The sequence below is a fragment of the Entelurus aequoreus genome, linkage group LG21 (assembly GCF_033978785.1).
Source record: "Entelurus aequoreus isolate RoL-2023_Sb linkage group LG21, RoL_Eaeq_v1.1, whole genome shotgun sequence".
NCBI lineage: Eukaryota > Metazoa > Chordata > Actinopteri > Syngnathiformes > Syngnathidae > Entelurus > Entelurus aequoreus.
Genome location: NC_084751.1, coordinates 45165426 through 45190425, shown reverse-complemented (window position 1 = coordinate 45190425; position 25000 = coordinate 45165426). Strand labels below are relative to the sequence as shown.

General features: G+C 39.1%; 2 protein-coding genes across 4 annotated transcripts in view; one reads left to right on the top strand and one right to left on the bottom strand.

Annotated features, from left to right (window-relative positions):
- The window catches only part of LOC133639089 (dynein axonemal intermediate chain 2-like), a 9853-nt gene extending 803 nt beyond the window's left edge, over window positions 1-9050 (top strand). For both annotated transcript variants that reach the window (XM_062032225.1, XM_062032226.1), the window contains exons 2-11: window positions 4446-4607; window positions 4676-4797; window positions 5484-5626; window positions 5694-5807; window positions 5885-6024; window positions 6484-6606; window positions 7682-7905; window positions 7984-8119; window positions 8193-8339; window positions 8409-9050. In XM_062032225.1, the coding sequence (XP_061888209.1) occupies window positions 4446-4607; window positions 4676-4797; window positions 5484-5626; window positions 5694-5807; window positions 5885-6024; window positions 6484-6606; window positions 7682-7905; window positions 7984-8119; window positions 8193-8339; window positions 8409-8570 (1473 nt within the window). In that variant the 3' untranslated portion in view covers window positions 8571-9050. The remainder of the gene's footprint in view (window positions 1-4445; window positions 4608-4675; window positions 4798-5483; window positions 5627-5693; window positions 5808-5884; window positions 6025-6483; window positions 6607-7681; window positions 7906-7983; window positions 8120-8192; window positions 8340-8408) is intronic.
- lpar1 (lysophosphatidic acid receptor 1) overlaps window positions 1-25000 on the bottom strand; it is a 185962-nt gene that overhangs the window by 123960 nt on the left and 37002 nt on the right. The window lies entirely within an intron of this gene.

The following is a 25000-nucleotide window of genomic DNA, read 5'->3' as shown; positions in this document are numbered from 1 at the left end:
AAAAAATAAATAAATAAAATATAAAAACATAAAAACAGGTTCACAGCAGGTGTATTATGGGGTGCCATTGCAGGATGGGTATCACTCAGCCATGGAATAAAAGTATGTTTTTAAGAGAGATTTAAAAACAGGAAGAGAGGAGGCTTGTCTAACACTCAGAGGTAGGTCGTTCCAGAGCTTGGGAACAGCAGCGGCGAAAGCTCTGTCACCTCTAAGCTTCAGCCTTGTGTCCGGGACCGTCAGTAGCAGCTGATCGGCTGATCTTAGGGATCGGGTAAAACAAAAACAATAACATAGTGATGTTTCTAACATGCCTACAGTTACAATATTTACAGTTTCCACATTCTATCATGTCCGAAAAGGAGTAGGAAGAAGCAGAGCTTATTTAATCCAACAATTGTTAACATAATTGTGTTCTACATACTGATATACTAAAGCAGGTCCCCAAACTACGGCCCGCGGGTCAAATCCAGCCCGCCGGCGTCCAAAATACGGCCCGCGGGAAGTGCAAAGTTAAAACGTTTTTAAATTTTTTTATCATTATTATTTTTATGTGTCCTTTCTAATCCATTTTCTACTGATTGTTACTCTTGGTGTCTCCGAGCCGCTCAGGCAAATCATATTGTCTAAAAATGCATTTTCCCATTGATAACGTGACATCATTGTGTTTGGAATGTTTCCCTGCTCTTCAGGGGATTTTATCCCCTGAAGAGCAGCTGTGTTCTGAAACAGTCTGTGTGTTTTTTCCTGACCTAACATGTATATACCGTAATTTCCGGACTATAAGCCGCTACTTTTCCCCCTCGTTCTGGTCCCTGCGGCTTATACAAGGGTGCGGCTTATATACGGCCTGTTCTTCTCCGACACCGACAAAGAGGATTTCGGTGGTTTTAGTACGCAGGAGGAAGACGATTACACAATGATTAAAGACTGACTTTTCATATACCGGTAGGCTGGTTATTTTGATAACGTACAGGCGAGCACTTTGTATTACTTTGCAGCGTTGTATTATTTGTACTCTGCACGAATATTGTTCGCCATGTCAAAGATGTGAAAGTTTGATTGAATGATTGAAAGATTTATTGTTAATAAATGGGACGCTTTGCGTTCCCAAACAGTCATCTCTGTCCCGACAATCCCCTCCGTGGTAGCAGGAACCCCTATATACTACGCTAATTACACATCAAAACCCTGCGGCTTATAGTCGGGTGCGGCTTATATATGGAGCAATCTGTATTTTCCCCTAAATTTAGCTGGTGCGGCTTATAGTCCGGTGCGGCTTATAGTCCGGAAATTACGGTATATATATATATATATACCGTAATTTCCGGACTATAAGCCGCACCGGACTATAAGCCGCACCAGCTAAATTTAGGGGAAAATACAGATTGCTCCATATATAAGCCGCACCCGACTATAAGCCGCAGGGTTTTGATGTGTAATTAGCGTAGTATATAGGGGTTCCTGCTACCACGGAAGGGATTGTCGGGACAGAGATGACTGTTTGGGAGCCCAAAGCGTCCCATTTATTAACAATAAATCTTTCAATCATTCAATCAAACTTTCACATCTTTGACGTGGCGAACAGCATTCGTGCAGAGTACAAATAATACAACGGTGCAAAGTAATACAAAGTGCTCGCCTGTACGTTATCAAAATAACCAGCCTACCGGTATATGAAAAGTCAGTCTTTAATCATTGTGTCGTCATCTTCCTCCTGCGTACTAAAACCACCGAAATCCTCTCCGTCGGTGTCGGAGAAGAACAGGCCGTAAATAAGCCGCACCCTTGTATAAGCCGCAGGGACCAGAACGAGGGGAAAAAGTAGCGGCTTATAGTCCGGAAATTACGGTATATATATAATCCCCTGAACAGCAGAAAAACCTTCCGACCACAATGATGTCACGTTATCGATGGCAAAGTGCATTTTTAGACAATATGATTTGCCTGAGCGGCTCGGAGACACCAAAAATAACAAGCAGTAGAAAATGAATTAGAAAGGACACTTTTTTTTTTTTTTAAACATTTTAAAAGACGTTTTTTTTAACTTTTTTTAACTTGGGACTTCCCGCAGGCCGGATTTTGAACGCTGGCGGGCTGGATTTGACCCGCGGGCCGTAGTTTGGGGACCCCTGCTTTAGTATATCAGTATGTAGAACAAAAGTAGTTTGACAATTGTTGGATTAAAGGGTTGGGTTAAATAAACTCTGCTTCTTTCTACTCCTTTTCGGACATGATAGAATGTGGAAACTGTAAACATTGTAACTGTAGGCATGTTTGAACTATGCACTATGTTATTATTTTCCTTCCATTACTTGTTTTTTTTTATGTCTCACTTACAAGACACATGAAGGATCCCAGAATTTGTTTCATTTAAATGTTTGTTATTTATACACATATATATATATATATATATATATATATATATATATATATATATATATATATATATATATATATATATATATATATGTATATATATGTATATATATATATATATATATATATATATATATATATATATATATATATATATGTATATATATATGTATATATGTATATATATATATAAATATGTATATATATATATATATATATATATATATATATATATGTATATATATATGTATATATATATATGTATATATATACATATATACATATATATACATATATATATATATATATATATACATATTTATATATATATATATATATATATATATATATATATATATATATATATATATACATACATACATACATACATACATACATACATACATACATACATACATACATACATACATACATACATACATACATACATACATACATACATATTAGGGCTGCAACTAACGATTAATTTGATAATCGATTAATCTGTCGATTATTACTTCGATTAATCGATTAGTAATCGGATAAAAGAGACAAACTACATTTCTATCCTTTCCAGTATTTTATTGGGGAAAAAAAACAGCATACTGGCACCATATTTATTTTGATTATTGTTTCTCAGCTGTTTGTACATGTTGCAGTTTATAAATAAAGGTTTATAAAAAAATAAAAAATAAAAATAAATAAATAAATAAATTGCCTCTGCGCATGCGCATAGCATAGATCCAACGAATCGATGACTAAATTAATCGCCAACTATTTTTATAATCGATTTAATCGATTAGTTGTTGCAGCCCTAATATATATATATATATATATATATATATATATATATATATATATATATATATATATATATATATATATATATATATATATATATATATATATATATACACTGCCCGGCGCCCAGGCAAATTTTTTTAACCCAATGCGGCCCCCAAGTCAAAAAGTTTGGGGACCCCTGAACTAAAGGTTTTAAGTGTTGTACGTGCAGACAAATGTTTAAAGTTATTTTATTCCCCCTAAGGTTTCCCCTAAGATGATACTGACTAATAACCTCAGTTGTATCTAAAGTTTTCCATCGAGGTTTGTTTTGAAGCAAAAGTAGGCGCATAGCACACCGTTCCAAGTATCGTTGGCATGTGACGTGTTCACTGCCTGTGCAAGCACTGTGATTAATTAATCACCCTTCATTTATGTAACGTGATATATATTTTTTCATTCCTCACTTGCGTTCATGTTTTAAAATTGACAGCCCTAATTTGCATGCAAACTTTTGCTGTTGAAAACAATTGACAATTTATTGTCTGCTTTGATGTTGTCATTATATTGATCCTCTGTAGAACACAATCAATCATTCCTGGTATGGGAAAATAATTGTATCAGGACACAATCATCATTCTTCAATTCTACACCTTTGTGATTTTCAGTTGCATATACTTTTGATCAATTGATAAAGTTGATATAATTATTTGGAGAATATTAATTTTAAAAACAAGGACACACTAGACTCATGCTACTCTCTGAACTTGTGTTAGCGTAACGGTTCAAATGTGAAAGATACCCATCCCTAACCAATACACATTTCTGCACAATCCAGTCTTGGATCTGCATTCAGCTAGGATAGTTTGCCAGCCACCTTGCAACTTTGAACAAGTTAAGCAGTAAACAATGGATGGAAGGATAATATGGAAGCAGTAGCTGAATTCCAGAAGACGTGGGGTGGGTATTGCCCGGTGCAGGCCCACCACAACGAGCAGGCCCCAAAGAAAACGGCTTCAGTGGTTTCAGTGCACAGGAGAAGGACAAAGACCGTGCTCAATCACTTTTCCACTTGGTTACTGTATGCCTTATTTACAGGCACTGTCTTTTGGTAAATGTGTGAATGAACACTAGTGTCTGGTCAATATGTACACCTGTGGCTTATAAACTCGTGCTGCCAATATACGTAGAAAATTAAATTTGTCGAAAATTATATTTTGGTATAGCTCGGAAATTACGGTAAATAGTTTCCAAAGAGGTGACGTTAATGTTTTTTTCTCTAGGTGAATACAATGCGGTTTGAGTATGACAACTGTGGGGTAAACCACGTAGAAGGGGGATGGCCCAAAGACATCAACCCTCTAGAGATGGAGCAAACTATTCGTTTTCGGAAGAAGATAGAGAAAGATGAGGGCTACTTGAATAGCATGCAAGTGCTGGGCACGGTAAGAACCTCATGGATTGGGATACTACTGTCCTGAAAATGTCTGAGGTCACCTTTTCTGTGATCCAGCTTACAGGACTGTGTGTGGGACAGAACAACGCTGTGGACATTTATGAAGAGTACTTTGAGGATGCTGAATTGCTGGACGAGATTCAAGAAGCGCCATCTACCAAGACTGTCAATATCTTAAGGTACTGAGTGACAGGACAACATTCTCAAAGTCGTTTGTGTCTTTGGATGTTCTCATTCATCCAGGTCATTGTATTCTCTGGACATTCAATTGATTGCAACTAGACTCTTCAGCTCGTAGCATTCTCGTAACATTGTTACGAGCTGTTCTGAATGTGGACGAGAACATCCACATCACCAACAAGGACCTGTACGGGCAATTGCGGAGGCTCAACAAGAAGGTAACAGCTAGGAGGATGAGGCTGGCCGGCCACTGCCACAGACATCGGGAGCTCCCGGCCAGCAGGCTGGTCCTATGGGAACCAACGCACAGGCATCGATCGCGAGGACGTACCGCGCTAGCGTACGTGGACATCCTGAAGGAAGATGCGGGAGCTGAAAGCTCTACGGAGCTGGCCGGGTGCATGGAGAACCGGAATGATTGGAGACTCCGATGGAAGCTTGTCTGAGGACGACTGAGAGAGAGACTCTTCAGTTTGTCTTGGAAGACGTTTCACTTGTCTTTCAAGCAGGTTTCATCAGTTCATGCTCATAACCTCAGATTGGTCAGATCTAGTCTGTGATGAGCTGATGAAGCCTGCACGACTGAGAGTCGAAACATCATCTATGAAAAACTGAACAGTCCAGTTGACATCGATTGAATACCCTGAGAAATTCTCAAAAGTCCTTCATTGAAATTTTTCTACAGGGACCCAAACCAGTTGAAAAGGAATGTCACCTCTCTCTCTTGGGATCCTAACGGAGGCAGAAGTCTGGCAGCTGCCTACTCTTGTCTTGAGTCACAGAAAACCACTGCAGACATGAGCAGACACTCATACATTTGGAACATTGGTGGGTAAACAAAAATCAAAATACAAACAAATAGATCGAGTTAATAAAACCCGTGTTTGTAATGCAGAGAATCCTAACAAACCTGAGATGACCCTCGAACCAGAATCTCAACTCATCTGTCTGGAATACAACCCGAATGACTCGCACACTCTTATCAGTGGCTGCTGCAATGGACAGATTGGTGGGTTCAGATGAAATACTGATTTACGTGTCTCTATATTCTCTGAGCTTATTCTGAATTAGGTTGTCTTTTTGTAGCGTTTTGGGACACCCGTGAAGGCAACCATCCAGTAAACGTTTCAGCTATGGAGTCTGGTCACAGGGACCCGGTATACAAGACAGTTTGGTTACAATCCGAGACTGGGACTGAAGCTCTTTCTGGCTCCACTGATGGACAGGTAGATCTACAAAAACATGTCGGATGCATGATATCTTTTATTCATGCCAATACCATTCTGCTTCTCAAAACCGACAACTTATTTATATTATTTAATTCAGATTTAACTGTAGTTTGTGCACACCTTGAGGTAAGAACGATTCAAACAAAGGTGGATTTGACAAACTACCTGTATATTTTTCTTGACAAAAGCCAGTATCGTCAATGGTGGTAAAGTTTATTAATAGACATCACTGTGTTAGAGGGTTAGGGTTACAGTTTTATAGTTGGTTTTGAAGAGTCTAAATGATGACCGTGTGTTCTCTGATTGGAACCCCAATGTGGTCAATATCCAAAAACGAGTCACAGAGTTTAATACTCAACACTATCGTACGATTTGATACAAATTGTCGACGTATTGTTCACCCTTAATGTCATGTTTTAATTTAACTTAATGAGTAAACAATGTTTTCTCCACCAGATTATGTGGTGGGATGTACGCAAGCTGAGCGAGCCTACGGACCGGCTGGTTCTAGACCTAGGTTGGGAGGAAAACCTACTCAATGCTTTAGGTGCCATCTCTCTGGAATATAACATCAGCATGGTATGTTTTTGGTCTTTTTTAACATATAAAGCATATTTTGAATTTGATGTCATCTGTGGCTAAACAAATGAAAGTATTCACTACTTTCATGAGTACCGACCAAAGTCCGTCAGTGGCCCAACATCCAACCACATACACTATATTGCCAAAAGTATTTGGCCACCCATCCAAATGATCGTAAAATCTAGCATGCTTATATATTAGAGCTCCAAACTTCATGTGACCTTCCAATTAGCCCACGTACAGTACGCAGAGAGCTTCATGGAATGGGATTCCATGGCCGAGCAGCTATCTAAGCCATACATCACCAAGTCCAATGCAAAGCGTGGGATGCAGTGGTGTAAAGCATGTCTGGACTGGACTCTTGAGCAGTGGAGTGATGAATTACGCTTTTCCATCTGGCAATCTGATGGACCAGTCTGGTTTTGGAGGTTGCCAGGAGAACCCTACAATTCGGACTGCATTGTGCCGAGTGTAAGATTTGGTGGAGGAGGAATTATGGTGTGGGGTTGTTTTTCAGGAGATTGGCTTGGTTGGCCCCTTAGTTCCAGTAAAAGCAACTTTGAATGCTCCAGGATACCAAAACATTTTGAACAATTCCATGCTCCCAACCTTGTGGGAACAGTTTGGAGCGGAGCCCCTTCCTCTTCCAACATGACTGTGCACCAGTGCACAAAGCAAGATCCATCAGAGTCCTGACCTGAACCCGATATAAAACCTTTGGGATGAATTAGAACGGCGACTGAGAGCCAGGCCTTCTCGACCAACATCAATGTGTGACCTCACCAATGCGCTTTTGGAAGAATGGTGGAAAATTCCTATAAAGACACTCCGCAACCTTGTGGACAGCCTTCCCAGAAGAGTTGAAGCTGTAATAGCTGCAAAAGGTGGACCGACATCATATTGAACCCTATGGGTTAGGAATGGGATGGCACTTCAAGTTCATATGTGAGTCAAGGCAGGTGGACAAATACCTTTGGCAATATAGTGTATTTTGTTTTATTGATCCATTTGAATGGCAAAATCTCAACAATATATCAAGCCGTCTCTAAAAGTGTCCCTACTGTGTCAACAGCCAGACACGTTCATGGTTGGGACAGACCTGGGTGTTGTTCTGCACTGCAACAGGGCGGCTAAGACTCCATCTGAGAAGATTGTCCGTTTGTACGATGGCCACTACGGACCCGTCTATGCTCTCCAGAGAAACCCTTTCTTCCCAAAATACTTTCTCACGGTGGGGGACTGGGGGGCCCGAATCTGGTCCGAGGACATCAATGACTCATCTATAATGTGGACTAAGTACTCCTTATTTGATCTGTCACCATCCCTCTCTTGCTACTTGTCCTTTCTCTGCTCAGTGGTGACTGTTTTTATTAGGTACCAGATGTCCTACTTGACAGATGCCTGCTGGAGTCCTGTCAGACCCTCTGTCTTTTTAACCGTGAAAATGGACGGGGTGTTGGATATCTGGGACATCTTGTTTAAGCAAAGCAACCCCACATTGAGTGTCAAGGTGTCAAGGAGTTTTCTTGTCTGGCTCCAAAGGCTTCTTGTTCCAGCTTAATCAACTGAGGTGTTGTTTCCAGCTGCGCGATGAAGCTCTGTGTAGTCTCCGGGTCCATGAGAATGGATGCTTGGTAGCTTGCGGCTCCCAGCAAGGAGTCATACCAGTAATAGAGATCAGCTCCGGATTGTGCACCCTCCAGCAGAACGAACAGGACCTCATGGAGGAGGTAAGATACCGTTAAACACCTCGTTTCGTACAAACCTTTGAGGTTTCTGTCTCGATTGTGCGGCAACAGATGTTAGAGCGTGAGACGACGCGGGAAAAGATCCTCGGGGCTCGCCAGGGAAGAGGGGCCGGTAACAAAGAGCAGCTGATCCTGAGAGCTGAGCGTGAATTCCACAGTCTGCTGCAGACCGAGCAGAAGAGGAAGGAGTTGGAGTCAAAACAGCCAAAGTGACTTGGATGGGTTGAAGTCTAACCCAATCAGAAGTGGTTTGGGAATGCAGAGAGATGCTGTGAATTGGTTAATACACCACACGTGAGCGGCGTAGGACACGACACAAGAACACCATTGAGTGGGTAGAAATATTTTGAAAACTCATGAAAATAAGCAAAATCCGAGAAACAGATAACCTTAGTTGGGATGCTTGACTCCGGAGATGTATCTTGGCATGGCGTTTTATTATATCAACCACAATGTAATCACAACATCTCTCTGCTTATCTTATCTCGGTTGTAGTCTGGAGAAGCAAATAAACAATCCAGAACAAGAAAGACTTGGAGTCATCTTCTGGTCGTCATTTCTCAAGTCTGGCCAATAGTTATTGTTGCGTTGGCGACAGCTATCTTCTCAGGCTAAAGTCAGAACGCTCAGTCACAGCAAGTGGTCTGTGCTCTTCAGGACACATTTCAACTGTTTTATTATTTTCCATGTCAAAGACAGAAGCTAAAGTTAAAGTACCAATGATTATCACAAACACGCTATGTGTGGTGAAATTTGTCCTCTGAGAACGGGCTTTCTGCTCCGCCGCTCCCAGTCTGGAACGCTCTCCCTGACCACCTGAGGGCACCACAGACTGTGGATGCTTTTAAAAAAGGCTTAAAAGCCCTTCTTTTTTTTAAAAAAAAAAAAAAGCCTTTTTTTTAGATATATGCATACTAGTTATAGCTATTTGGCTGTTCTAGTTTTTATTTGTATTTGTTTCTTTATTATCTTTTTAATTATTATTATTTTTTTAATACACTGTAGCACTTTGAGATTGTTTACTCAATATAAAGTGCTTTCTACAAATAAAATCTCTTATTATTATTATTCTGCAATTCCAACCCTTGATGCTGAGTGCCAAGCAGGGAGGTAATGGCTCCCATTTTTATAGTCTTTGGTATGACTTGGCTGGGGTTTGAACTCACAACGTACCGATCTCAGGGCGGACACTTTAACCCAGGGGTCACCAACCATTTTGAAAGCAAGAGCTACTTCTTGGGTAGTGATTAATGCGAAGGGCTACCAGTTTGATACACACTTAAATAAATTGCCAGAAATAGCCAATTTGCTCAATTAACCTTTAACTCTATGTTATTATTAATAATTATATTTACACTTAATTGAATGGTTTAAAAGAGGAGAAAGCACGAAAAAAATGACAATTAAATTTTGAAACATAGTTTATCTTCAATTTCGACTCTTTAAAATTAAAAATTCAACCGAAAAAAAGAAGAGAAAAACTAGCTATTCGAATCTTTTTGAAAAAATAAAAAAAATAATTTATCATTGGTAATTTTTCCTGATTAAAATTAATTTTAGAATTTTGATGACATGTTTTAAATAGGTTAAAATCCAATCTACACTTTGTTAGAATATATAACAATTTGGACCAAGCTATATTTCTAACAAAGACAAATCATTATTTCTTCTAGATTTTCCAGAACAAAAATTTTAAAAGAAAATCAAAAGACTTTGAAATAAGATTTAAATTTGATTCTACAGATTTTCTAGGTTTGCCAAATTATTTTTTTGAATTTTAATCATAATAAGTTTGAAGAAATCTTTCACAAATATTCTTCGTCGAAAAAACAGAAGCTAAAATGAAAAATTTAATTAAAATGTATTTATTATTCTTTACAATAAAAAAAATAAATTTACTTGAATATTGATTTAAATTGTCAGAAAAGAAGAGGAAGGAATTTAACAGGTAAAAAGGTATATGTGTTTAAAAATCCTAAAATCATTTTTAAGGTTGTATTTTTTCTCTAAAATTGTCTTTCTGAAAGTTATAAGAAGCAAAGTAAAAAAAATAATGAATTTATTTAAACAAAAGAAGACCAAGTCTTTAAAATATTTTCTTGGATTTTCAAATTCTATTTGAGTTTTGTCTCTCTTAGAATTAAAAATGTCGGGCAAAGCGAGACCAGCTTGTTAGTAAATAAATAAAATTTAAAAAATAGAGGCAGCTCACTGGTAAGTGCTGCTATTTGAGCTATTTTTAGAACAGGCCAGCGGGCTACTCATCTGGTCCTTACGGCTACCTGGTGCCCGCGGGCACCGCATTGGTGACCCCTGCTTTAACCACTAGAGTTAGGAAGCCTTTGGATTTGACCTTATCTTTTTAACAGTCACGCCTGAATGCAGCTGAGATAGGCTCCAGCATCCCCCGCGACCCCCAAAGGGACAAGCGGTTGAAAATGCATGGATGGATGGACATCAACCCCGATGATTGATACTATCAGTGAGTTGAGTAGCTATAAACAAGATTTTTTTGTTGGTTTTTATTATTTTTATTTATCATTATAAGACTCCTCAATGTCCCCGCCCCACATACACACACTTAGTATGATTACATGCACTAAAAAACTTATTGGCTTAATTTGGTGGAAAGTAGCTTTTTAAAACACATGCAGAACCTTGGTAGGGTTTTTCCATTCAGCTTGTAGTGTCTGCATTGATAGATAAGTTCCTTTTATTGTCATTGGACTACAAACTGTTGGTTAAAGTACAAAGTGAAACCCATTAGCAGTACGTATAAAAAACTAAGTACCATAATTGACATCCACACTTCATGCACGCCTAATAAAAATATGCAGTAATCGTGAAATAATATTTTTTTGTATTAAAACAAATAGTCAAAATGTAATGCACGGTCCACTTTTTAGTGCATTATTTGGTTTGGTGACCGACCGGAACCCTCTAATAATTAAAGTTCCTTGGGTGAATAATGTAAACTCACTACACCGGTAGCGCTTTCATGGCGAGTTTACTGACAGATATAAGTAAGAACTTTACACTACTTTGTATTAGAAATGGCAACAGTGGAGGATGAATGTCACATAACAAGAAGATAGAGAAAAAGAAGAAGCTTATCGACTACGGTGTCGGCACGGACTACAAAGGAGGACTCGTGCGAATTTTCAGGACTTATGCAGATCCCAAATACAGATCAGCAGGTACCAGAAGGTAAGAAAAGTTGCTTTTGCATAATATTGCGAAACAAAACGCCAGATAAAATATTTTACCTTATACACACACCATAATAATACTCCTATGTTGAAGCACAGTACAATCCATCAAGCGGTGTGGCTTCAAAACTTACCAAAGTCCTACTAAAACATTTTTAAGGATTTTTGAGAACCGTGTGTAATGTTCTATATTCCCAGTGGAACATATAAAATGTTGGTGTTTTTTACTTGAGTCATTGTGACGTTTCTCTCTCGTGGGTCCTCCTGAGCCCGGTAATCTGGTGTAACAATATCTTTATTTGCGAGCGCACACACGCTAGGTCCGCACTCCATGCTACAACATTTCAGTCTTTGTGGCTTTTTCTTTCCAGCAATGTCCAACTGTGTCTGCTCACCAGCAACTCCAACAACGTGTCTCGGCCCGGCTGCTGCTAATAAAGGCGACAGTAGAAGCATTTAAGTCCCATCTTAAAACTCATTTGTATAATCTAGCCTTTAAATAGACCCCCCCTCTTTTAGACCAGTTGATCTGCCGTTTGTTTTCTTCTCTCCTCTTCTCCCCTGTCCCTTGCGAGGGGGAGTTGCATAGGTCCGGTGGCCATGGATGAAGTGCTGGCTGTTCAGAGTCGGGACCCCGGGTGGACCACTAGCCTGTGCATCGGTTGGGGACATCTCTGCGCTGCTGAACCGTCTCCGCTCGGGATGGTTTCCTGTTGGCCCCGCTGTGGACTGGACTCCCGCTGATGTGTTGGATCCACTGTGGACTGGACTTTCACAATGTTATGTCAGACCCACTCGACATCCGTTGCTTTCGGTCTCCCCTAGAGGGGGGGGGGGGGGGGGGGGTTACCCACATATGCGGTCCTCTCCAAGGTTTCTCATAGTCATTCACCGACGTCCCACTGGGGTGAGTTTTTCTTGCCCGTATGTGGGCTCTGTACCGAGGATGTCGTTGTGGCTTGTACAGCCCTTTGAGACACTTGTGATTTAGGGCTATATAAATAAAAATTGATTGATTGATTGATTGATTAGATAACCAGCCCTAGCTGGGCAATCTACTCACTTGCCGCTGTTTTTGAGGCAAGTGCTTACACACCCCGCTCCGCGGCAGGCCGGCAGACCACGCCCCCCTCCACAGTCATATTGCAGTCTACACGTATCTCTTATGTGTGACTGCCATCTACTGGTCACACTTGTCATTTAACCATATACCAAATAAAATTGCTTCCATGTCGGTAAGCACAACCAAAATTATTTGGTACATTAGACGCACCGGGTTATAACGGGCACCGTCGAGTTTTGAGAAAATGAAAGGATGTTAAGTGCGCCTTTTAGTCCGAAAAATACGGTAAATCTTGTCGTGAGACGGCCGAGGCAACTGAAGTCTGCGGTCGATTTAGTACTTTTTATTCCATCTTGTTGCCTCATGTTGTGGCAAACTTCTTTTGAGTTTCTTGCTAATAGTGACTGCTTTGCAGAGATTTTTTTTAATGACTAATTAATACAAGCTGGCCCAGTCTAGAGAAGCTGAAAAAATACAGTTCCTAAGAAAAAAGCAGCCAATTGGTCGGGGAACTAACGAACAGCAGACAATGCAGAGTGTCATGAGCAACAATCGGTTGACAAATCCCAGAGGAACCGGAGTTGATATATTGTGCTTGGATGAATAAGCAGACAACGCCCACACAGAAAACGAAAAAAAAAATACAGCAATGAAGGGAAAAACCGAACTTGTGCTCCAATTCTGACAGTGACAGTTTCTGTGCAGGAAGGAAGAGCCCAAGGTCGTCTGCCAGCTCGGTCCACAAAGTCCTTTCCCTTCATTTGTTGGCAAAGGTTTTGTTTTGACTCCACTGTGTGTCCTTACTTGTTCCAGTGTGAATCTTCCCTTGTATTTACCTCCTCTGAATAATAAACAAGAGCTTCTGTCAAACAGGCTGTATTTCAAAGTGAAGCTCGCTATTCAGGGGAATTAAGAGTCAATTGTTTTAACAAAATTGCACTAAAAACCTTTCAAAACAATAAAGTTGTTCCATATTCAAAATGGTTTCATTAGCAAAACACAGACGACCTTCTCATCACATGAGCGATGTTGTACCGGAGTTTCTGTGCCACGCTCACATGTGGTAACATTTACTCATTGTTTCTTGTAAACAAAGTGTTGTTGCAGTAATGGAAGGGAGAAACCACCAATGCAGCTCTTTAAAGGCCTACTGAAATGAATTTTTTTTTATTTAAACGGGGATAGCAGATCTATTCTATGTGTCATACTTGATCATTTCGCGATATTGCCATATTTTTGCTGAAAGGATTTAGTATAGAACAACGACGATAAAGATTGCAACTTTTGGTATCTGATAAAAAAAAGGCTTGCACCTACCGGAAGTAGCGTGACGTAGTCAGTTGAACATATACGCAAAGTTCCCTATTGTTTACAATGATGGCCGCATGAAGTGAGAGAGATTCGGACCGAGAAAGCGACGATTTCCCCATTAATTTGAGCGAGGATGAAAGATTTGTGGATGAGTAAAGTGCAAGTGAAGGACTAGTGGGGAGTTGAAGCTATTCAGATAGGGAAGATGCTGTGAGAGCCGGGGGTGACCTGATATTCAGCTGGGAATGACTACAACAGTAAATAAACACAAGACATATATATACTCTATTAGCCACAACACAACCAGGCTTATATTTAATATGCCACAAATTAATCCTGCATAAAAACACCTGCGTGTTTGTTACGCTAGCTCCTAGCTCCTCTGCTAGCTCCTAGCTCCATAGAACACGCCAATACAATTCAAACACCTGATCAACACACACAATCACTCAGCCCAAAAGACCGTTCACCTAACCCAAGGTTCATAAAGCTTATATATTTTTAAAAAGTTACGTACGTGACGCGCACGTACAGTACGGTACGTGTTATGCTAGCTCCTAGCTCCTATGCTAGCTCCTAGCTCCATAGAACACGCCAATACAATTCAAACACCTGATCAACACACACAATCACTCAGCCCAAAAGACCGTTCACCTAACCCAAGGTTCATAAAGCTTATATATTTAAAAAAAGTTACGTACATACGCAAAAAAAAGTTGCGCACATACGGTCAAGCGATCAAATGTTTAGAAGCCAAAGCTGCGTACACACAGTAGCACGTCTGCGTCTTTGTCATCCAAATCAAAGTAATCCTGGTAAGAGTCTGTGTTGTCCCAGTTCTCTACAGGCGTCTGTGTATCCAAGTCAAAAGTCCTCCTGGTTAGAGTCTCTGTTATCCGAGTTCTTCCATCTTGACTGCATCTTTCGGGAATGTAAACAAAGAAGCGCCGGCTGTGTACTGTTGTTGCTGACTACGTTCGAAAAATACGTCCATTTCGCACCGACAACTTTCTTCTTTGCTTGTTCAGCTTCCTTCTCCATAATGCAATGAACATGATTGAAACAGATTCACGAACACAGATGTCCAGAATACTGTGGAATTATGAAATGAAAACAGAGCTTTTTTGTATTGGCTTCAATGTGGAAGGCATACCCGTGTTCCCCGGTCTACGTCACGCGCATACGTCATCCTCAGAGGCGTTTCGAACCGGAAGTTTAGCGGCAAATTTAAAATGTCACTTTATAAGTTAACCCGGCCGTATTGGCATGTGTTATAATGTTAAGATTTCATCATTGATATATAAACTCAGACTGCGTGGTCGGTAGTAGTGGCTTTCAGTAGGCCTTTAAATGTGCCTTCAATTCAATAAAAAAAAGGGGATATAATATGGAGAATGGATAGTTACTGTCATTTAAAAATATCGCTAATGCGGAACATTTCCGTTGCTTTGACCAAAAACAACTACCATAGGGCGCACCGGATTATAAGGCGCCTTGCCGACGAATGGTCTATTTTAAGGCGCATTAAAGGGGTCATATTGTATTTTTTTCTGAACGTAAAAGACTTCCTTGTGGTCTACATAACACGTAATGGTGGTTCTTTTGGTCAAAATGTTGCATAGATGATGTTTTACACGTCATCTTCAAGTTGCTTCAGGATGTGCCCTTGAGTGGGCGGGTCTTATTTACGTGGCTCACCTTCGACAGCGTCTTCTCCCCCGTCGTCTTTGTTGTAGCGGTGTAGCGTGCGAGGACGGGAGTGGAAGAAGTGTCAAAAAGATGGAGCTAACTGTTTTAATGACATTCAGACTTTACTTCAATCAATAACGGAGCAGCATCTCCTCATCCGGAAACAACAACAGCGCCCGAAATGTGTCCCGTGAAAAAAACCGTCCGACCGGAACTCTCTAATAACTAAAGTTCCTTGGGTGAATAATGTCAACTCACTACACCGGTATGTTTTAGCGCTTTCATGGAGAGTTTACTGACAGATATAAGTAAGAACTTTACACTACTTTATATTAGAAATGGCAACAGTGGAGGATGAATGTCACATAACAAGAAGATAGAGAGAAAGAAGAAGCTTATCGACTACAAAGGCGGACGCGCGCAATTTTTCAGGACTTATGCAGATCCCAAATACACATCAGCAGGTACCAGAAGGTAAGAAGAGTTGCTTTTGCATAATATTGTGATACAAAACGCCAGATAATAGGTCTTACCTTATACACACACCATAATAATACCCCTATGTTGAAGCACAGTACAATCCATCAAGTGGTGTGGCTTCATAGCTTACCAAAGTCGTACTAAAACTTGTATATGGATTTTTAAACCCTGTGTGTAATGTTCTATATTTTCAATGGAACATATAAATTGTTGGTGTTGTTTACTTGAGTCATATTGCAGTCTACACGTATCTTGTATGAGTGACTGCCATCTACTGGTCGCACTTATCATTTCACCATTCACCAAATAAAATAGCTTCGAGGTCGGTAAGCACAACCAAAATTATTCCGTACATTAGGCGCACCGGGTTATAAGGCGCACTGTCGAGTTTTGAGAAAATGAAAAGATTTTTAGTGTGCCTTATAGTCCGAAAAATACGGTACCAATTTCTAGAGTATGAAGGTGCTGAGTAGTCTGGGGTTCAATCCCGGGCTCGGGATCTTTCTGTGTGGAGTTTGCATGTTCTCCCCGTGACTGTGTGGGTTCCCTCCGGGTACTCCGGCTTCCTCCCACCTCCAAAGACATGCACCTGGGGATAAGTTGATTGGCAACACTAAATTGGCCCGAGTGTGTGAATGTGAGTGTGAATGTTGTCTGTCTATCTGTGTTGGCCCTGCGATGAGGTGGCGACTTGTCCAGGGTGTACCCCGCCTTCCGCCCGATTGTAGCTGAGGTAGGCTCCAGCGCCCCCCGCGACCCCGAAGGGAATAAGCGGTAGAAAATGGATGGATGGATGGATGACTAAGAAGACAACAATGCCAAAACAAGATTACAAATAATATTAAAATTCAACAGGACTACTTTGTACTTTTTTCTGTTTGTTCAATATGTGGCTAAATAAATACAAAGGTGTATATTTAATCCCAGGGACACCACGCCTACCGTCAAGCATGGTGGTGGTAGTATTATGCTCTGGGCCTGTTTTGCTGCCAATGGACCTGGTGCTTTACAGAGAGTAAATGGGACAATGGAAAAGGAGGATTACCTCCAAATTCTTCAGGACAAGCTAAAATCATCAGCCCGGAGGTTGGGTCTTGGGCGCAGTTGGGTGTTCCAACAGGACAATGACCCCAAACTAGGGATGTCCGATAATGGCTTTTTGCCGATATCCGATATTCCGATATTGTCCAACTCTTTAATTACCGATACCGATATCAACCGATACCGATATCAACCGATATATGCAGTCGTGGAATTAACACATTATTATGCCTAATTTGGACAACCAGGTATGGTGAAGATAAGGTACTTTTTATATATATAAATAAACATTGATTGATTGATTGATACTTTTTAAAAATAATAATAAAATAAGATAACTAAATTAAAAACATTTTCTTGAATAAAAAAGAAAGTACAACAATATAAAAACAGTAACATAGAAACTAGTAATTAATGAAAATGAGTAAAATTAACTGTTAAAGGCTAGTACTATTGGTGGACCAGCAGCACGCACAATCATGTGTGCTTACGGACTGTATCCCTTGCAGACTGTATTGATATATATTGATATATAATGTAGGAACCAGAATATTGATAACAGAAAGAAATGGGGGGAGGGAGGTTTTTTGGGTTGGTGCACTAATTGTAAGTGTATCTTGTGTTTTTTATGTTGATTTAATAAAAATAAAAAATAAAAATAAAAAAACGATACAGATAATAATAAAAACCGATACAAAGGCGGACGCGCGCAATTTTTCAGGACTTATGCAGATCCCAAATACACATCAGCAGGTACCAGAAAGTAAGAAGAGTTGCTTTTGCATAATATTGTGAAACAACATATATATTGATATATAATGTAGGAACCAGAATATTGATAACAGAAAGAAATGGGGGGAGGGAGGTTTTTTGGGTTGGTGCACTAATTGTAAGTGTATCTTGTGTTTTTTATGTGGATTTAATTTAAAAAAAAAAAAAAAAAAAAAAAACGATACAGATAATAAAAAAAACGATACCGATAATTTCCGATATTACATTTTAACGCATTTATCAGCCGATAATATCGGCAGGCCGATATTATCGGACATCCCTACCCCAAACACACCTCAAAAGTGGTAAAGGAATGGCTAAATCAGGCTAGAATGAAGGTTTTAGAATGGCCTTCCCAAAGTCCTGACTTAAACGTGTGGACAATGCTGAAGAAACAAGTCCATGTCAGAAAAGCAACACATTTAGCTGAACTGCACCAATTTTGTGGTCAAAAATTCCAGCAGAAGCTTGTGGATGGCTACCAAAAGTGCCTTATTGCAGGTAAACTTGCCAAGGGACATGTAAGCAAATATTAACATTGCTATATGTATACTTTTGACCTAGTCACATTTTCAGTAGAGCCATAATAAATTCATAAAAGAAGCAAACTTCATGAATGTTTTTGTGACCAACAAGTATCAATCTATCACAAAAAAATAAGAGTTGTAGGATATGATTGGAAACTCAAGACAGCCATGACATGATGTTCTTTTGACCACGACTGTATATTTGACATGTGTTTGACTTCAAGTGATGTTTTACAGCAGAACAATCTGTGATGAAGTGGAGATAAGAGTTGAGGCCAGGTAGTGACGGACCATTAAAGCTCTATTCCAAGGCCTGCAAGGTCTGTGTTCCAGGGTTTACTTTCTAATGGGCTCTTGTCTGCACTTTACAGCCTCCTGTGTGATCACTCTCACTGTCTTCGTCATTGCCAGGCTGCTGCTTTATTGCGGCGACTATGGCGTCCAATAAAAGAGTATATCTGACGTATCTGAGACAAATGTTTGCATAAGCTGGATTCTTCATGCAGCTCTCAAAGTGGAGCTCATTATTAGATTGGAACGATACTAAGAGTAGGATCAAATATCGGTTTTCATTCTTGTGTTGTTCAGATTGTCACATTTATATAAGCATGCATGGCAACCCTAGCCTAACTCCTTCCCCCCCACCACATCCCACCTCCCCGGATTGCAAATAATCAGGGGCCGTACTTATCAAGCTTCTTAGAGTGCCATTTTACACTTAAGTCCTGAGAATTTGCGAAATGTAGTCCTACTCTCAAACTTAAGAATAAAAGCTTTTTATCAACGTTCTTAAGTCTAAGAATCACTCCTACTCTCCACGATATTTAAGAGCCCTTCAGAGGTGTCTTAAGTGGTTAGGAGTTGCCAGCAGGGGATGGCACTTAGGCGAGAGAGACGTGCGCGAACGTTCAGGGAACGGAACAATGTTGTTGTTTTTTTGATGACGAGCAGCTGATCAAACGGTATCGTTTAGACAGAGCGGATATTATTTTTGTCACAGATTTAATACTTTTCGATTCCTTGTTGATTTCTGCATGTGTCTGCAGTGGGCTAGTATATATAGAGCCACCCACACCAGTTTCAAATTAGTTGCCTAATTAATGAATTGGAAAGAAAATGTTATGAGAGTAGCGTATGTGTGTGGCCGTGAGGTGAGTGACGTCAGTGAGTGTGTGGGCGAGAGAAGAGAGGGAGCGGTAGAGTGAGTGCCGGCGGGGACTAGTTTGTTTTGTATTATTTTGTAGTTTATTGTCAAAATATACACTCCCATTGTCCACTTAAATATTTCCAAGATATTTCTTTATTCTTAGACAACGGATTCCCTTCCGTGATTGGTCATTTCTATGGACACAGAAATGACGTCACCTAAAATTGCGTTTACGGCACATAGTAATGTCGTAATTCAGCTCTGAGTGTGACACTTAAGATTCAGTCCTACACTTCGCTGAAAGTGTGAGTAAGACGCTTGATAACTAACTTTTAAGTGCAGCTTTCAGCGAAGAATTTATTTACTCTTAAGTCAACTCTTAGCAGACTTCTTAGGAGTAATTCTAAGAAGCTGGATAAGTACGGCCCCAAATGCATATACTTGTTCTTATGCTTTCTGAACTCACTACGTTCACTGCTCGCTGTACATATCCTACAGAGTGAGACCTACACTGTTACAGTGTCCATTTCTCAGATGATAAACTTGCATCATGACTGAAATATGCTGATAGCAACCTAACCTGTTCCTGGGATTAAAGGCCACACCTATTCCCCTCCAAACATATTGCTGGGTATTGTGGCCAAACAGCTACATTTGTGTTCCATCTGACATCACATGGACAAAGATAAGACCTTCTGGAGGAAAGTTCTGGGGTCAGATGTGTTAATGTAATGGATTAAGTTCATGTAGAGCAGGGGTGTCCAAAGTGCGGCCCGCAGCGTGATTTTTATTGGCCCGCGACACATTCTACAGACAAACTAAACAGGTCCCAAATTACAACAAAAAACTATGAAAAATTCAACGGGACCAAATCCCCCCAAAATGGGACCTGAAAAACCAAAATGGCCGACAACCTAAGCGTCTTACTGTATGAGGTCTTTGATGATTTCCGTGTGTCCTGTCCTTGTCCCGTTAGGGGCTCCGCAGAAAAGTACAGAAAAGTATCGAAATAATTTTAGTACCTGTACCAAAATATTGGTGAAAAATTGTACACATTTCTTGTGCGACATATGTTTTTGAGTGTACTAAAGCCCTCAAAAAGTGTTTCAGTTGACGGTATAATAGCAATATTAGTAAATACAAGCTTACTTTAGACTAGCACAGTTAACAAATACAAATAAAATAATTGTTAAAATAATCTATATCAGGGGTCACCAACCTTTTTGAAAGCAAGAGCTACTTCTTGGGTACTGATTAATGCGAAGGGCTACCAGTTTGATACACACTTCAATAAATTGCCAGAAATAGCCAATTTGCTCAATTTACCTTTAACTCTATGTTATTATTAATAATTAATGATATTTACACTTAATTGAACGGTTTAAAAGAGGAGAAAACACGAAAAAAAATGACAATTAAATTTTGAAACATAGTTTATCTTCAATTTCGACTCATTAAAATTCAAAATTCAACCGAAAAAAAGAAGAAAAAAACTAGCTAATTCGAATCTTTTTGAAAAAATTAAAAAAAGAATTTATGGAACATCATTAGTAATTTTTCCTGGTTAAGATTAATTTTAGAATTCGGATGACATGTTTTAAATAGGTTAAAATCCAATCTGCACTTTGTTAGAATATATAACAAATTGGACCAAGCGATATTTCCAACAAAGACAAATCGTTATTTTTTCTAGATTTTCCAGAACAAAAATTTTTTTAAAAAATTCAAAAGACTTTGAAATAAGATTTAAATTTGATTCTACAGATTTTCTAGATTTGCCAGAATATTTTTTTTGCATTTTAATCATAAGTTTGAAGAAATATTTCACAAATATTCTCTGTCGAAAAAACAGAAGCTAAAATGAAGAATTAAATTAAAATGTATTTATTATTCTTTACAATAAAAAAAAAAAAATACTTGAACATTGATTTAAATTGTCAGGAAAGAAGAGGAAGGAATTTAAAAGGTAAAAAGGTATATGTGTTTAAAAATTCTAAAATCATTTTTAAGGTTGTATTTTTTCTCTAAAATTGTCTTTCTGAAAGTTATAAGAAGCAAAGTAAAAAAAATAATGAATTTATTTAAACAAGTGAAGACCAAGTCTTTAAAATATTTTCTTGGATTTTCAAATTCTATTTGAGTTTTGTCTCTCTTAGAATTAAAAATGTCGAGCAAAGCGAGACCAGCTTGCTAGTAAATAAATAAAATTTAAAAAAATAGAGGCAGCTCACTGGTAAGTGCTGCTATTTGAGCTATTTGTAGAACAGGCCAGCGGGCGACTCATCTGGTCCTTACGGGCTACCTGGTGCCCGCGGGCACCGCGTTGGTGACCCCTGATCTATATGGTATCTATAACACAAAGCTAGGATATAGAAGTGTTTTTCAAGTGTTAGCATATGTTCACCCACATTGTTTTGGTTTGAGTATTTTTCATATACAAAATGTATAAAAGTAGCCCTCGCGTCCTTCAATTTTTCTCTACGTGGCCCTAGCTGGAAAATGTTTGGACACCCCTGATGTAGAGCGTTACTACCCCACCTCTGCATTCCACACTACGAAATAAGTCATTAAAGTATGTAGGATTCACGCTGATATCGTATCGGCCGATGCTCAAGGCTGCAATATCGTCTTGTATCTGGAGTGAACAAGTTGTATGGGAACGCCCCGAAGAACAATTTGCTGTCCGTCCACTCTGATTTGGCTTCCGACCTTGGAGCTGGGTCCAGCTCGGTTGCAGGTTCAGATGTGAAGGAATATCTGCTCCAACCTTCTAAGGCCATGTCTACACTAAGCCGGATAACCCCTTAAACTAATAATTATTTAGCCTAAGCATCGTGTCAGCCACACTAAATCATCGTTAAAGGTTGCCCTCCTTGGTTAATTTTTTACACGGGTAAGTCGGCCGTCTATTTCTTGAATCTCCGGCTCTTAGCTTTGTATGGACTCATCGATCGTTTACAAACTGAGTTCGGAGAGAAGTGACGCCAGAAAGGCCGCGACCCACACAGGAAGTGACGTCAGAAAGAAGGCGCCACAGCCAGCTTCATAACAACCGTAGCTAACCTCTGGAAAGATGGAGGCAAGTCATCCAGACATGCCCGTGTTTCTCCTTCTTCTACATGTACAGACGCTTGTGGAAATCACACATGAATACCTTAAGACAGGGGTCACCAACGCGGTGCCCGCGGGCACCAGGTAGCCCGTAAGGACCAGATGAGTAGCCCGCTGGCCTGTTCTAAAAATAGCTCAAATAGCAGCACTTACCAGTGAGATGCATCTATTTTTTTTAATTTTATTTATTTACTAGCAAGCTGGTCTCGCTTTGCCCGACATTTTTAATTCTAAGAGAGACAAAACTCAAATAGAATTTGAAAATCCAAGAAAATATTTTAAAGACTTGGTCTTCACTTATTTAAATAAATTCTTTTTTTTTTTTTTACTTTGCTTCTTATAACTTTCAGAAAGACAATTTTAGAGAAAAAATACAACCTTAAAAATGATTTTAGGATTTTTAAACACATATACCTTTTTACCTTTTAGATTCCTTCCTCTTCTTTCCTGACAATTTAAATCAATGTTCAAGTAAATATTTTTTTTTTATTGTAAAGAATAATAAATACATTTTAATTAAATTTTTCATTTTAGCTTCTGTTTTTTCGACGAAGAATATTTGTGAAATATTTCTTCAAACTTATTACGATTAAAATTCAAAAAAATGATTCTGGCAAATCTAGAAAATCTGTAGAACCTAATTTAAATCTTATTTCAAAGTCTTTTGAATTTCTTTTAAAATTTTTGTTCTGGAAAATCTAGAAGAAATAATGATTTGTCTTTGTTAGAAATATAGCTTGGTCCAATTTGTTATATATTCTAACAAAGTGCAGATTGGATATAAACCTATTTAAAATATGTCATCAAAATTCTAAAATTAATCTTTATCAGGAAAAAATACTAATTGTGTTCCATAAATTCTTTTTTTTATTTTTTCAAAAAGATTCGAATTAGCTAGTTTTTCTCTTCTTTTTTTCGGTTGAATTTTGAATTTTAAAGAGTCGAAATTGAAGATAAACTATGTTTCAAAATTTTATTGTCATTTTTTTCATGTTTTCTCCTCTTTTAAACCGTTCAATTAAGTGTAAATATCATTAATTATTCATAATAACATAGAGTTAAAGGTAAATTGAGCAAATTGGCTATTTCTGGCAATTTATTTAAGTGTGTATCAAACTGGTAGCCCTTCGCATTAATCAGTACCCAAGAAGTAGCTCTTGGTTTCAAAAAGGTTGGTGACCCCTGCCTTAAGAGAAAGCCATTGCAGCTATTTGGGATACAACACTTCTCAGACAGCAAGAGAACTTTCCAATGTCCGGGTCAGCTGTGATTCTACTTACCAAAAAACTTTGTCCATTTGTCAAAGGGGGGACAATGAGAATGCGGGCTCCCATGGATGTGATAAAAAAAGGTAGCGTGTTCTTTGTATTACCTGGCCGTCGAGTGAAGACTACGGAAAACATCGAATGCATTTGGACTGGCAAAGCAGACTATCAGTTATTGTCCGCCATGTCCTTGGACAATAAACTCACCTTTGATCAGCACACCACGGACATTCAAAAAAGAAGTCAACAAAGACTGTCAGCCATCCGAAAACTTAAAGGACTATACGCTGCACCTCATCTCCTGTTATTACTTTACCAAAGCATTGTTCAACCCATCCTTATGTACTGTTCCACATGTTTTTTCACCATGCTTTCTGTAACCAACCGGACCAAACTCACACACATTACAAACATAGCAGCTAAAATCATCGGCCTACCCACACCCAACATTTCAGGTTTAAACCACAGGTCCATCATTCGGCTGGCAAAAACGACAGTCCAGGATATCACTCACCCACTTCACCAATACATCATCCCACTACCATCAGGGCGCAGGTACAGAACCATCAAATTCTGGAGGGCCCGCCTCAGGAAAAGCCTGATCCCTGCAGCTATAGCCGCCCTTAACAGCAGTCTGACAAGCCTGTAAATGTGTTGGTCATGTATGATGTCTTTTTGTTATTTTCGTTTTGTGTTGTGTAATGTCTATTGTTTAAATGTACGGCAGTGAAAATGAATTTCCCCAACGGGGACCAATAAATATAAATCTAATCTAAATCTAATCTAATGTATGTCGCAGACTCATCGCCTAGGTCCAGAGTATATAAAGTCACCAAAAAGGAATGGACAATGAAGGTGAAGGCAAAAGAGTGAGGAGTGTCCTGACCAGATATCTAGATCCCTAGTTTGATTGTTGTCAAATGTTCTTTATCACATTGTTTACATGTCCATTAAAGATGTGATTAATTTATGATGTCTCAGGTGTGATTCACTACAATAGGGCCCCACAGCACACTGGATTCCAGTTCA